Genomic DNA, 15,182 nt, shown 5'->3' on the forward strand with positions numbered 1-15,182 from the left:
TATTTTTTAAACATGTTTTAATTGATAAACGATTATGTATATTAATTTGATAAATGTTTAAAATGAAACATTTAAAAGTAAAAGACGTAAAGTAAATTAATTAACTAATTATAGGGGTATAAAGTGTAAATTTAAAATTATAATTTTAAAAAATCGGTTGTGAGAGGGTGACTGTATGTGAGGGGGTGAGTGTACGTGAGGAGAGGAGGGGTGAAAAAGTGATATAAAGGGTATCTTGGTCATTTAGTATTTTAAGACTTTTATGACTTTTGTTAACTTTGTTTTATAAGTTAGTATAGATATAGATAAAGGTTTAAAATGAAACATTTAAAAGTAAATGACGTAAAGTAAATTAATTAACTAATTATAGGAGTATAAAGTGTAAATTTAAAATTATAATTTTAAAAAAATCGGTTCAATGTGAGAGGGTGAGTGTATGTGAGGGGGTGGGTGTATGTGAGGAGAGGAGGGGGTGAAAAAGTGAAAAAGTGAGGTAGTATAGATAAGGGTATCTTGGTCATTTAGTACTTTAAGACTTTTGCTAAATTTGCTTTATAAGATAGTATAGATAATCGATTAATAAAAATGTAATTCAATTATTTTTATAATTATTTATAGTTTTTTTATAAATTAATTATAAATAATGGAATCCAATTCCATTCCAAATCCTACAAACCAAACACACCAATGATTTCAAATCCATTCCAATCCAAATCCCTCCATGAAATCTAAATCCCTAAAAAACAATCTTGCAAACCAAACGGACCCTTAGTTTTTTTATAACGTGGAAGGAAATTTTTCTGATTAAGGTAAGTTTGGTTTCAATTTCTCTTAGGAGCATGGAAAAGAAATCTTAATGCAGTTATTGCATAACATCAGGGCATATTAACCTCATCGTCCCTGTGGTGGTTTGGGTTCCTGTGCTTAGGTAGCTTGTTTCTGTGACAATTCATAGTAAAGATTCATAGGTGCAACTGATAGTGAACTCACAAGAATTTAGTTTTTTTACCTCTTCTTTTTTATGTGTTGCTTTTGCTTAATTTGGCATGCATGATGTGCCTACAAGCTCTCATCTTATTTTGGTTTTTGGTGGTTTCTTGTTGATAAAATATCATCATGATTTGCTGCATGAGTTACTTCCATATAATCCTTTGCTCATCCAGAATGTTAGGATATGCTTGAAGTGCTCACTTCTATCAGGGGTCTCTTATCACAGTGAATTTCTTTTCATTTGGTGTTTCTTAATCATTTGACCATTTTTTCTGTCTCCCTATCATGAAACATTCTAGCATTCTACTCGAGTTAAAATCATCTGTTTAAGTTCTGGCTCAACTTGGTTTGCCACCTGTCAACAAGGCTTAGTGTTTGTGAAAGGATGAAATGTAATTATCTTGATCAAGGTGATATCAGTCCTAGTTTCTCTCATAGTTTGGGAAAGAAAGGTAAGTTAAAAAACGAGAACTCTTTTCATTGCCTAATTGTGGGTTTGTGTTCCGGTTCAGATTCCTTATGTTCAAGTTGCTTCTTCTTCTTCTAGGGGAAATGTGTGCTGAGTTTTTCTTCTCAACCTATTATTTTACCCACTTCTAGTGCCACTTTAGCATAATCATGGTTTACTATATGGCATCATTCTAGATTATTGATTTTGATATAGTGCTTCGGATCATATGACGAGGAACAAAGACGTACACTCGGCAGTTAAACTCTACTCCCAGTCTCTTATAGAATCGTCTTTGGCCCAACTTGCTCCAAATCCAATGGTGGTTGAGGCTCCCCTAAAGATAGCTGTATTCCATTTTCCTGGGAGGCTCATATTTGTTGGTCAAATGAATTATTGCTCAGTGATAATCTTTCACACTCACTGTGATTTCAGGACTTAGGGACGGCTGGCAAAAAAACTTTATCTAGCTTTATCTGTTGGACATGTCATTAACTTGGCTCTCTTATCAAACATGAAGAAGCTATGACCAACCATTTAGTACAACTGTACAAGTTTTCTTGTTGATCATATCAGTTAGTTCCTTGGGAGGAGGGTTATATGAGTCGGCCACCTAGTTTTGTTGTTCAAGAGGGACAACAAAAGTATGTTGTTATATAAGGTTAAATCTGTTTGACTGAAATAAGCCGGAACTTAAACGTCTTAATACAAAGAGATTTTAATCAAACTGTTAGTAGATGTGGCAAAGTTCAGAGCTGCACAGAAGTAAGCTAGATGAGATTCAGGATTTTCAGTAATCATCTTTAGGAAGTCTACTGAACAACTCAAAGCCTCTGATTTAATAATCATATTCTGTGAATCAACCAAAAACTTGTAAGCAAATATGTTTGGGAACCAACGTTGCTTACACCATCTTGTTTGCTTCTCAGGCGACAGAGGAACGTTACAAAAATAAAGGAGCATACATTGTCCTAGAATCTCCTAATTTTGACGCCCCCGTCTTTCATAGTTTTGAAGCGATCATGCCAAGACCCAAGGTATGATGTTTTATTCTTCTTTCCTTTTTACCAAGTACTTCTTCTATTTGCAATATTTTTCTTTTTCTCCAATGTCCTATAATACTTGTAATATTTCTTTTTTCTTTTTGGTAAACCTGAAGTTGAATTATGCATCTATCATTACAAATAAAGTGATAACATCGACTCAGGTCCACATGATTCTTTTACTTGATTGAAGGGTGTTTTGGGTATTTGACAAATAAACGTGTCAAATAAAAGTTGCAATTTTCATGAGACGAATAAAATGTCCAGAAGACAAAGTGAAGAACTATTCGAATGTAGCGTTAAGCAAACTTTTAAACAGAGGGAGTAGAATCTTTACAACAGTTTTCATTTGTTTCAAGAAATTTGTATAATTTTTTAAATAGCTAACCGTGATAAGATCTCCTGGTTACAGGTGAACCCATACTATGACTTCGAGAATGTGATCGACTCTGATGAAGAATTAGATCTAATGATGATGGTGGAGGCTTCCTGAATGATTCCATCATCATCTGTTGTAATTTCCGGATTTTGAACAAGTTTTTTGTTTGCATCTGTTCTTGGTTGCATAGTGCTTGGTATAGAAGGTTAAGTGTTGATGAACTGCCCTTGCAAAGTTGCAAATGTAGATTTGGTATATTAAGTTTATATGGTTACATTTGGGCAGTTATAATTCATTTTAACGATGCTGTTAGAGGTTTGTACTTGATGCCTAGGAAGTTGTACATTGGCTTTTTGATCTTTTCTATTATTACTTACATTCATGTAACAATTTGGTTATATTCATAGAATAGCCCAAGGTAAGTTGATGTGTGCAATTGGTTACATCATTCGATAGAACAGAAAACACGGGCAACAAATGGACACGAAGCCATGTGTTTATTGGTTTGCATTAAATGGTTTTGTTTTTATGATACGATCGATTATGGGTTGATGTAGATCCGTTACTCGTTTCTAGCCCATCCTACGTTTCTAAAAAAATCAATCGTTTCTAATTCCATGTATATGGAAATGTTCGTATTCATCGAAGGGGTCACCCATTCGGGACCAATACCATGCAACTAGATCTAGATGTGTGGCTATTGGGATTACGAATTTGTGCCTTTTGTCACCTTCTAATTCGATTTTTTCCTTCTAAATGTAGTCGTCTTTTGTAGTGTTTATATTATATGATTTATGGCTAATCCTGCATCCATAATTGAAAAGTATAATTAGTTGGATGGGAAGAGTCATTTGTATTTGGAATTCAATAAAAGGATAATATACTACCAAACTGGTCACCTTTTTCGATGGTAAAATTCGCTGGAAAACAGAGTTTCTGGCGGATTTGACCGCCAAAAAATGAGGCGCTGGTGATTTTCTTTCTGGCGGAAAATGGCCGCCGGAAATTAGCCACTTCTTTTTTGAGTTTATTCAGAAAATCTTAATTAAATTAAGAAATTATTAACAAGATATAAAAAAAATTGAATTAAATTAGCGGTGGAAGTGTCCGCAGGTGATATCTCTGCAAGAAATTTAATTTAATTTTTAAAATTATTATCTTTAAATATTTTCGACGGATTTATCCGTTGGTAATCTGCCAGAAAATCACTCAGCTCTAGATTTCTTTAAATATTTGAAACCTGTAAATATTTAAAAAATGTTAAAAAGATAAAATGTCACTAAATATCATACATTAAACTAAAAAAACAAGAAATGTCCAATACAATTATCTAGACCAAAGTAACACCCAATTGTTTCAAACAAAAACTAAATTGTTCTAAAACAAACAAATATATTAATTAATATGACGGTGGAAACTGCGGAGATTGACCGACCAACTTGACCAAAACAACCATCTTTTCATATTGTTTCTCCCGTTTCTCATCCAACACCCGTCGACGTTCCTCCTCCTCCTCCGTTTCGTCCGTCGACACTCATTTTCTTCCTGTAAATCTCAAAGTTGAATTCGCATAAATTAAAACGTGATAATCACAAAAATAATGTTAGATGTGCAATGGGGAACAAATGGTGGTCTGACAAGGCACGTGTCAATGATTTATTTTTCTGCTTTTATCTACCGATTGATTTGAAGACCACACCATCACCTAACCACCATTTTACCATATGCTTAATAATCATTGATGTAAATGTTGGTTAGTTATTATAGCTTTTGAATACTTTTCCAAAGTCGCAAAACAAGTAGGATCTTATAAACTCAAAATTAACAAAAATCAACGGTTTTTAATGACTTATTTATGGGCAAAATAGATACCACATGTTAATCATGTATTTATAAGTTTATAATTATGGGTCTCTTTAATATTAGCTTAATGGACTTAATATCTTATTCGGTTTAAAATAGATATATAAAAAAGTCCGGTTAAAGTTTTATTCAACATAACAAACAAACAACAAATATACATAGTTTAATTCATACATGATTTAATAGAAAATCAACCAACTACCCCTCATATCTTATAAGTAAAAAAAAAAAAAACATTTTCTAGAGTCGAATGAGTGTTAGGTATTAGTTCCATTATTTTCTCTCGAACTACGTAAAATAAATAACCAATAATGATTGAAATCATTATTATTTTATTGTTAAATTATTTTATTTATCCTACTATTCCATTTATCATTTTATATCAAGAAATTAGACTTGTATGATTCAAGTAATATAATTATAGTGTAAAATGAATTAAAATACGATAAAAGTTTTCTTTTGTTTTTATTTAATGTAATGAATTTTTTTTTCATTGATCCAACAAACTTTCCATCCTTTATATTTTTTATATTCAGAGTAAATTATGTTTTTCGTCCCTGTATTTTTTATTTTCATTTTTTTTATACTGATAAATAATCACTGTAGTTTGCATTTCTTTTCTTTTTTCGTTCTTGAGGCTTACACTGTTTAGTCACGAGGCATGACAATGTTTTAACTTTTTATTAAAAAATTAAATAAATATATTATTATTAAACATTTTCTTTATCTTTCTCTCTTCACCCCAACGGTCCCCCTGACTCTAACTCCCACATCTTAGACTGATCATCTTCTCTTGTAATAGCCACTGCCTGCAACTATTTACCATCGCAACCAAAAAAACGTATTTTGTAAATCGTTGAATTTGAATTGTATTTTGTAACTATAGTTAACATTTATTAAATTAAATTTATTTTATATTATAATACTTATTTTCTGATATTTTGAAAAAAGTTTCGGATGAGCCACTGTTGTAAACTGCAAATCTTCCAACAAGCATTCAACCTTACATATTTTGTACTCTTTCGGAAAGAATGAAAGATTCTACAAAATATCTGTGACCGACATAAAACACAAAAGATTGAACGTTTATTACATTAATTGAGAAAACGAATTTATCTCATCAAATAAGAATTAGAAACAACCTTGTTGTAGGTTTATGAATTTTATTTATAACTTATAATAATACTAGTTGTGTATTCGCGTAATGCGGCGGGAGCCATGAATTTTAACGATTTTGAAGTTCCACTGGTTTTATAAGATAAAATTTAACGATAATATAGGTTACATTTGATCTTTACATATTAATACAATTTGAATAAATAAGAGTTATGGTTTCAATTACAGACTATCGATGAAAAAATTTGTATGACAGTTTAAAATCCAATATATTTAAAATTCAACATATTTAAACGACTCCACAAATGTATTCGATTTACACCAAGAGCAAAGAACCAAGAAAATTGAGTTTTAAGATAAACACTCAAAACCAATAAAGAAAACTACAAATTTGACAGATCATAAGCCATGAAAAGACAAAAAAAAATGGGTTTTAGAATGAAATTTCAACTTTCTTGTCCAGAAACCCAGATTAAGATTGAATTAATACATGTATATATATATATATATATATATATATATATATTTCAAAAAAACCCAAGAACATATTAATTCAAAACATATTATACAATGCAATTTAGACAGCCTAACCCCAAAATATATAGTATATATATAAATAAATAACTATAAAAGTATAAATCGTAAATATTAAAAATATTTTTTCACAGTATATATAATATATAATAATATAATTAAGTCAAAAACGATTCAATATTGGACTCATTTCGAAGGTATTAACGAGACGATTATAATAGTGTAACTTTTTAAAATAAAAATGTATTTCTTAAACATGTTTTAATTGATATACGATTATGTATGTTAATTTGATAAATGTTTAAAATGAAATATTTAAAAGTAAAAGACGTAAAGTAAATTAATTAATTAATTATAGGGGTATAAAATGTAAATTTAAAATTATAATTTTTAAAAAATGTTGTGAGAGGGTGAGTGTATGTGAGTAGATGAGAGGGTGAAAAAGTGAAAAAATGAGTATAAAGGGTATTTTGATCATTTGGAATTTTAAGACTTTTGTTAAATTTACTTAATAAGATAATATAGATATAGATAACATGTAACTATACTAAATTTCTACTCGAATAAAAAATTAAAAAACATAAGAATACAATCATCGATTCATTTATTTTTATGACATACATTATTTCACAAATGATGTGATGAAGACGACACGTTTGGTTCCCAAATTGTATGATTTTGGAAATTAGAATACTTAACTGATTGTTTTCATATTCAATCATTAATCATCATTCTTTATATTGTTTTAGTATAAAAAAATACAAAAATATCAATTCTTCTCTAAACTTACGACCACTTTTTATACCAACACGTGACGTTATAAACATTTTTTTTGTTATAATATATAGAATATATATATATATATATATATGATGTTTTTATATTTATTTAAATGTGTATATCGTATCTATATATGCGTTTTTAAATGTTAACAATCATATTATTTAACCAAATTAAATTATTAGTTCATAGTTAATTCTAAATTAAAACTAGTTACAAACACAAAAATACCATAAGCATTCTAGTAACAAAATCAAGTAATCTCCTTGTCTGAATCCTTTTGCGATAACATTTTTAGTGTTTAAGAATTATTGCATTTTGATTTGGGTTATACTCATCGGTTTATAGTTTTGTGGATGCTGTAGGTTCTAGAATTTTAATGATCTATCTATTTGTTTGTCTGTGACGTAGAAGCGACGGTAAAACGTGGGAGGAAGGCGGGTGGCGACGACGAGAAGCTGCAAGGCAAACAAAGATGACAAGACAATTGTGGCAATAAGATAGCAACAAGGAGGAAAGTGAGCAAAGGAAATACGAGAAGAGGGCAAGGTTTTTTTTTCCTAAGTGTCCGATCAGTTTGTATGCACCTCAATTAATCATATATATATATATATATATATGACATGAAGATAACAATTCGGAAATGAATGATGATGAGGAAAAACCGGTTGATATCTTGTAGGATTATTTTATATATTTAAAAATTGTCAAAACGGAAATTTGAATGCTTTTAATCTCGTGAGTAGAAAGATTGAGGTTTGAAACTAAAGAAACTTATTCTCGAACATAAAAATTTCTATAATATCTAACATGAATACATATGTGAACTCAAACCCTACAAAGTGTGAGGTTGTGACGATTTGAGTGATGATGTGTAGAATCTTCAATTCATCGGTGGACATGAGTTTTTCTAAAAATATGCTTTTATAAATAAATTGACATGGAAATTCGAAGGTAAAGTTTTTTTTAAGGAATAGTTCATTTATCTTATTATAGCTGTCATAGTTGGTTTTTATGCATTTTGGTATTTGAAAAAGACATGTTCATGTTTATTCATAATCCAAAAACATGTTGTTTATCACTGATATATATGCGTTGCACAATGCTCAAAAAATAATAATCTTAGAATGATTTGATAGCAGAAAAGATTCATACTATAAGCATATAAAAATACACGATATACGGTTTTATTAAATTGTTGTTTTTACAGATAATTTTATTTCTTAAGAAATTAAAAATACCTTAGATTTATAATAAAAATTTTAGTTTTCCTCATACGACATATTATTAAGAACCAAATAACCAATAATTTTTTGGTCGGCAAAATATTGTACAATTAATAATTGGCATTCAATTAATGTAATGTTACAGCTTTTAGAAGGTTTAGACATTTTGTCGACAACATCAAAACTACATCACATTATCAATCTAGGAGTTTTTTTAGGTTCATTTCAATTTTTTTTTGAAGGTCCTGTTATACTTATATTAAAACAAAATATTAAAGTGCACTTCGTATATTATATTAAAATTCATACAAACCAGAACCAAAAAATGTTTTAGAATAAAAAACTAACTTAAAATAAAATTATTCTTTTAACATTGTCCAAAACAAAACATTTTAGTTACTCATAATCAACTTTCTACAATAAGTTGTTGAATCGAAAGATTGGTATAATAGGAATTTTCCAACTGTTGTTTGTCTCAAGTTTTCAAAAACCCTAACTCGATTCTAAGGAAATTCTTTTCCATCAACTCTCCAACTTTTTAGCATGTTATTTGATAGTGCACTAAACGATGATGATTAACATAATTAGCAATGAATGATGTCAACAAAATTGCAATTTAGACCGCTCGTCAAACAACAAAGAGAAGAAACAAAGAACAAGAAAAAGAGAGATTATTAATTAAATAAGGTCGTGTTTGGTGCTTTAATCATAAAATTAGTCATTGGAAAACAAAGATGAACGAGACTAGCTGACTGGGAGACTTCAGTCTTCAAAATAGAGACCTAGGGAGAAGGAATTGCAGATTTGTAGCCGTAATTGGGAAATATCAAATCGGCAAATCTTACAGAAGAGAGATGGGATTCAGACATTTGATTAAGTTTCTAAAACATTATAATCGCCCAAACGAGTTAAAATGAAAAAGGCCAAGGTCGAAGGGAATGAGCTAATAAATTGACTAAAAATCAAAAATAAAATATATACAATTAGTTACAGGCCAAAATATATAATTGGATCTCAAAAAAAATTACGGACGTCGTTTAAAATTTTATATTGATACATCCTCCAACACGATCCTATCTGTTTTATTAATCATATTAATTACATAATTTTTATCCAATATTCACAAAATAGTGACCCAATTGACATGCAACTTTTTTTTTTAATAAATCTCTCTCCTAACTTTCCATATGAGGACCACTTACGACCTCAATCGTTAAAAGAAATTCAAGATTGTCGTCGAAACATAATAAATTATTAATGGTCCCTCTTCTAAAAATATCGGTTTTTTGTTGTCACTTGCTACAACACCACGTTACTTCTAAAATGTCTAAATATTGTATAAAATTTAAATATTATATCTAAAAGTTTTAAAATAAAATATCATATTAGTTATTTTATAGGATACTTTTGAGAAGTATCATATAAACCCATCTTTCTACGGAGCACTTGTGTTTAAAATGGTGTCATATAAAATATTTAACACAACTCTTTATTTTAAAATTGTTCTTAAAAACTTGTTAAATGTGTCATATAAACCTATTGTAATATAACGTTTTAATGGTTTGGTCCTATAAAACTCTCTATCAAGTTATGTATTTTAGACGTTTTAAGGACGCAAATTTGTTGTATAACACGGCACTTCAAATCATTTTGTCAATATAATACAACAAACTCAACATGTTTCTGATATACGTCTTTATACCACATAACAAAATAATTTAAAACCATTGTACTTTATGACAATATGTATACATATATAATTGACTCTTATTGGTTTCAATTTTCATCAAGAGATGCCTTTATACTCAAGTAAAAGCATCTCCTGATTAATGTACTCTACTGTTTAATAGAAATGATTTTAAATGAACTCTTATTTATATAATTTATTCATATCTTTTCTATAATTTTTTCTTCGTGTACGTTAATATCGTATGTATCGTTTTGTATTCCTGAATTTTTTTTGATCTAAATGTGTTAAAAAAACAACACCTGGGGTACAAATCACAATTGTGAAATATTTTGACAAACGAGGTTTGTTTATTTTCCTTACTTTTAATATTGTACTTGTCAAGCTTAAAGTAACACAGACTGACTCAATAATCTTTAAATTAACTTTAACCATTGTAGATGTTATTAGTAGTTTACAACTTAAAGCTCATTTTTTCAGTTGTATGGGAGGGTTGTTAATAACACCCTCACCCCAACTAAATTATTTATTTTCTATTAATATAGGATGGATTGTCACAAATACAGTATTTAAAAAAAAAAAAAAACTAAATGTTTGAAATGGTATGCAAGGGTTGCAATTCTCTTTAAGATAAAAAAAAAAGGTTTGTAATCAGAACCTCACGAGATTGCCTACACCACCCCGTCCCAAGAGCATTACGTGCAAGAAAAATTAAGTACATAACAGCCTTCCAGGTGGCTGGCTCAGTGTCCACAACTAATAGTGGGAATAAGAATAGAATAGAAATTATGTACGATGTTGATGTTAATGCAAAAAACGTGAATAATTCCCATGTGAGGCATTAAAATTTATAGAAAGAGAACCCACGACAATGATAACCAATTATCTTTTCATTTATTTGTAGTAATTCATGTTTTCAAAGAATTATTAACTTAAAACACTAATTATATATAAAGATGTCTATACGAATCATTTTTCCAAAAAATACAGTATATATCAACATTTTAGTCTATTGAATTACTTTTATCTATCCATTTTCTTTTTCTTCTTCTTAAATTATATTTATTTATTCGTCATAAAATTTAAAATTCGATTAAACCCGTATTTAATTACAAATTAAAAAAGTGATATTTTTATCTTATGGTAGCTTTCGGTTGTTTTGGGCATCTTTATCGAGTATAAAAGTTTCAAATTATGCATTCTTATCAACATGAGCTCATAATAAGTAACATGAAATATGTAACATGTATCATTTAAGTATATTTAAATACGCCACTATATTACTTCAAAAAAAAATATGCCAATAATTGATCTAATAGTATTCACATATTATCTAATCTCATTCCCGTTATTTATGTGTCGGCACCTTCAGACTTCTCCCACACCTTGGCTTGTCACCTCCAACCTCGTTGCCAGCCCTACGTTGTTGGCCCCTACCTCATCCTCATGTGTCGTCCCCTCCCTAGGATCACCAATCTATCCCCTCCCTAATCCTTCAGTCTTTTTTGTTCGTCTTTTGACAATCAAACATGTCATAAATTTTGTCACCTTACAAGCGCCACCTCAAGAAACGCTTGATCTTAGTGTCTACAATCGTAGAAATCACCACAAGGCCCGTCACATCTAAAGACTACCTCTAAGGCATTACTTCAAGCGCTGGAGATCCTGATATGTCACCAAGACAACACTTCCGGACTCAATCGTTCTAATGCCTACTCAAAGGTTCACCTAGACATATAATAGCAATTAGGGATATTCAAATGAGCAAGACAATAGGACATGTTTCACATTCTAAAGTTTTAACTAGTGGTCCAACCACTATACAGATCACGTTTACAAAATCAAAATAAATCCCAATAAGCTATGACCCCAAAATTTGGTCAATAGTACCTCAAAAATACACCATATAGTATTTTCCAAACTCTTTAGTCAATCCTTATGAAATCTTTTCTAAAACAAGTATGATCAAGGGGTGGACATTAAATACATACTCATAATCATAAGGAGCAATTTCATTTTTTGCATAAAAGAATGAGATAAGATAACCAAATCACCAATTTACTGAACTGACACAAGAAATAAAACTAAAAATATAAGTAAACTAAGCATTTAGACATGTATCTAGTTTTTACAAAGTATGTTATGCTCACCCATTATGTTTTTAGAGAACATCTAGAAAATCGGAAAACGGATGAAGTGGAGATCTTGAACTTGACACCAAACTTTGACCCTCACAAGAAACAATGAATGAAACCTTTGAAATCTGCAACAAAATCAACCTTTAATTAATGGAACTCTTGGTAGCAAAATAAGTGAGGGGAGAAAATGGAGGATTAGAGGTAGGTGATGATGGAGATGGGAGAGTAAATGAAGAGAGTGAGAAGAAAAAAAGGAAAGGAGGGGAATAAGGATGGAAGGGATTACTGGTCGTCGGCCTTGACAGCCAAAAGAAACCATCCGGCCGACCTTGGTACGGCTCAATCCGCAACGTCACGTTCCCTACTGTATTCGCATCCACGAAACTGTCACAACTTCACCGGTTGTGACTTTGATGCGGCCCTACCCACATCCAAACCGCATAACCCTCTGAGTTGTTTTCCAAAATGAACCCATCGACCGGCCATCCAATGTTTAATGTGGTTTCCATGCGGCCTTATCCACATTAAACCCGCTTAGCCACCTTTCTCTCCATCCTGATAACTTCCTTTCACTCTAAATTCATGCCCAAATATTTCCCATTTCCAAATGCTAAATCCTACTATACATAAAGTGACGTGAGGACAAGTCACATCCTTTAGAAATTTAATTACCCAATATTTTTTGGGTGTTACACTTGATGTTGAAATGGTAGACAAGTAAGATTCGAGATCTTTGCATGTTCAATCTTTTTGTATTTTTATTTAAAAACAAATGTTGAAAAATTTAAAGGCATAATTGTGATGAATTTGGGTTTGATAAGACCTCGATTCCTTGACATATATAGATGCACCCTTTATTGTGGTGAAAATGTTATCTTTTAGCCATCATTTTATTCGTTTCGTGTTGATGTTGGAAGTTTTCCATTCCCTCATCCCTCATATGAATGTGCTTTTATATATATATATATATATATATATATATATATATAGACATACCTAAAATAAGATGTTTTAATATAAATATCATATGCAAGATAAGTAATTTAATTTGTCCATTGCTTAAAAGTAAAGCAAAAACAAATATCTTTAATACTAGACTCATTAGGATATCTTAGAAAATGTTTGGTTCGTTTTTCATTAAAACTTGTATGAATAAAGTTGTCTATATGATAACATATAAGTTGTTGTTAGACTGTTGTGTTAAATAAATGGTCTGAATATCATAAATGACTATTTTACCTCCCGTGTATGTGTTTATGTATATATATAATAAAATAACTATTTGATAAAATTGTTGAATAAATGAATTTTAATTATAAAGAATATTAATTTAAATCTTTGTTATATATTTAACATAATAATATAATTTAAACGTATATTTTCTTTTAATAGTTAATAGTTTATATATTGATATTTCTCTCTCTCTCTCTCTCAAACACACACATACACATACACAGACAGAGAAATCAGAAGATAATTGGTATCTTGATAGTGATGCTTAGAACATAATTGGTGATTGGCAATGGAATCAGAAGGAACTCAAACGAGATTATAGAGGAAGAAAGGAGTTCAAAAGAGTAATCAAAAGGTGTAAGTGGACGGGTGGAAGGCGTGAAAAGGGGTAGGTGCAACAGTGCAGGGGAGGAAAGAGGAAGGAGGAAGGAAGAAAAAGGGTAGTTGTCAGAAATTTAATGGCTGAATCAAACGACATGAGTTGAAGAAATCAGCTATCGACCGAACAAATAAGCTCCGACCAAACACCTATTTATGACTACCCGAATAATCCCTTTAATAAGACCTTCCTATTGCTTTCTCCTACTTCCATCATTTAGGAGCCATTTACTAAACGCTTGTTTGGTAAGTGCTTATCGGATAAATTTTCTCACCGGATGAACATGACAAGAGCCAAGAATCTTACCGGGTAAGAGCGATGAGAAGGATGTAGAGCCCTTACCCGGTAAGTGAAGATCACGACTCTTACCCAAGTATTGATGTACTAAAATCTTACGCATCAAGGTAAATTATAGTGTTAACTCCTTTAGGTAAGTGTTTACCGGGTAAACATTTAAGTAAACAACCTCTTACTGTTAGTTTTATGTACTTCCTTTTTCTTTTCTTTTCTTTTTTGACAAAAATGTCTACCCTTTTCTTTGTTGTTTCTCTTGAATATCTCGTGTAAAACAATCATCTTTGCTTTCATATGTTCGATGCATAAATTATGATTAATTGTTGGTTAGATTTGCTATTTTACATATTTTAATGAAAAATAACAAAACTATGTATTAAAATAAAAATGATTTAGTTTTATATAATAATTGTTAATAAACAATTAGAATAACCGAAAAGATTGTTACAGACTTAAAAAAAAAAGAGTTGGTATTAAAAATATAATTTTTGGCTTGACTTATAATTTAATAAAAAGAGTTGGGAAATTTTTTATTAATTCGTAATTTTTGGTTAATTTTCTTTTGGTATTTTTTCTCAGTGGCAATAAAAGCTACGTTTTAAAGCTCTTTTGATAGGTTATCAATTCAAATTTTGTTAAGAACATTGAAGTTTTTCTTGATTGTTTCCCAAGGATCAAGATGCAAACAAATGATCAGGACAATGACATTTAACAAAAAATAAGTATAATATTTAAAAATTCTTTTAAAAATAAACTCTATTTTCCCCCAAGAACAACATTGTGTAATGTTTTTGTACATCTTATTAAAACAAAAATATTTTTTTATAAAATATAACGTTAAGACTATCTATTTTAAATTATTGTTATTAAAAATAAATTAATTATAGATTTGGTCTCCATGGGAGCATACTATACTTAAAAAGATTTTCTAATAAAGAAGACTTAACATATATATATATATATATATATATATATATATATATAGAGGAGCGTTCAAATGAAAACTTGACCCATTTGTGTAAACCGTGTAAACCAATCTTATCCGTCCATTTTCTTGATCAATGGCCTAGAT

The 15,182-nt window shown here is 30.1% G+C and overlaps 1 protein-coding gene across 1 annotated transcript in view; it reads left to right on the forward strand.

The window, feature by feature from the left end:
• LOC112526000 (serine/threonine-protein phosphatase 7) overlaps positions 1–3,287 on the forward strand; it is a 10,705-nt gene extending 7,418 nt beyond the window's left edge. Inside the window, exons 4-5 of the mRNA XM_025136360.1 lie at positions 2,368–2,475; positions 2,894–3,287. Coding sequence (XP_024992128.1) covers positions 2,368–2,475; positions 2,894–2,974 — 189 coding nt within the window. The 3' untranslated portion in view covers positions 2,975–3,287. The remainder of the gene's footprint in view (positions 1–2,367; positions 2,476–2,893) is intronic.
• The last annotated feature ends 11,895 nt before the right edge of the window (positions 3,288–15,182 follow it).

The sequence above is a fragment of the Cynara cardunculus genome (assembly GCF_001531365.2).
Source record: "Cynara cardunculus var. scolymus isolate 2C chromosome LG 1, CcrdV1, whole genome shotgun sequence".
NCBI classification, from domain to species: Eukaryota; Viridiplantae; Streptophyta; class Magnoliopsida; order Asterales; family Asteraceae; genus Cynara; species Cynara cardunculus.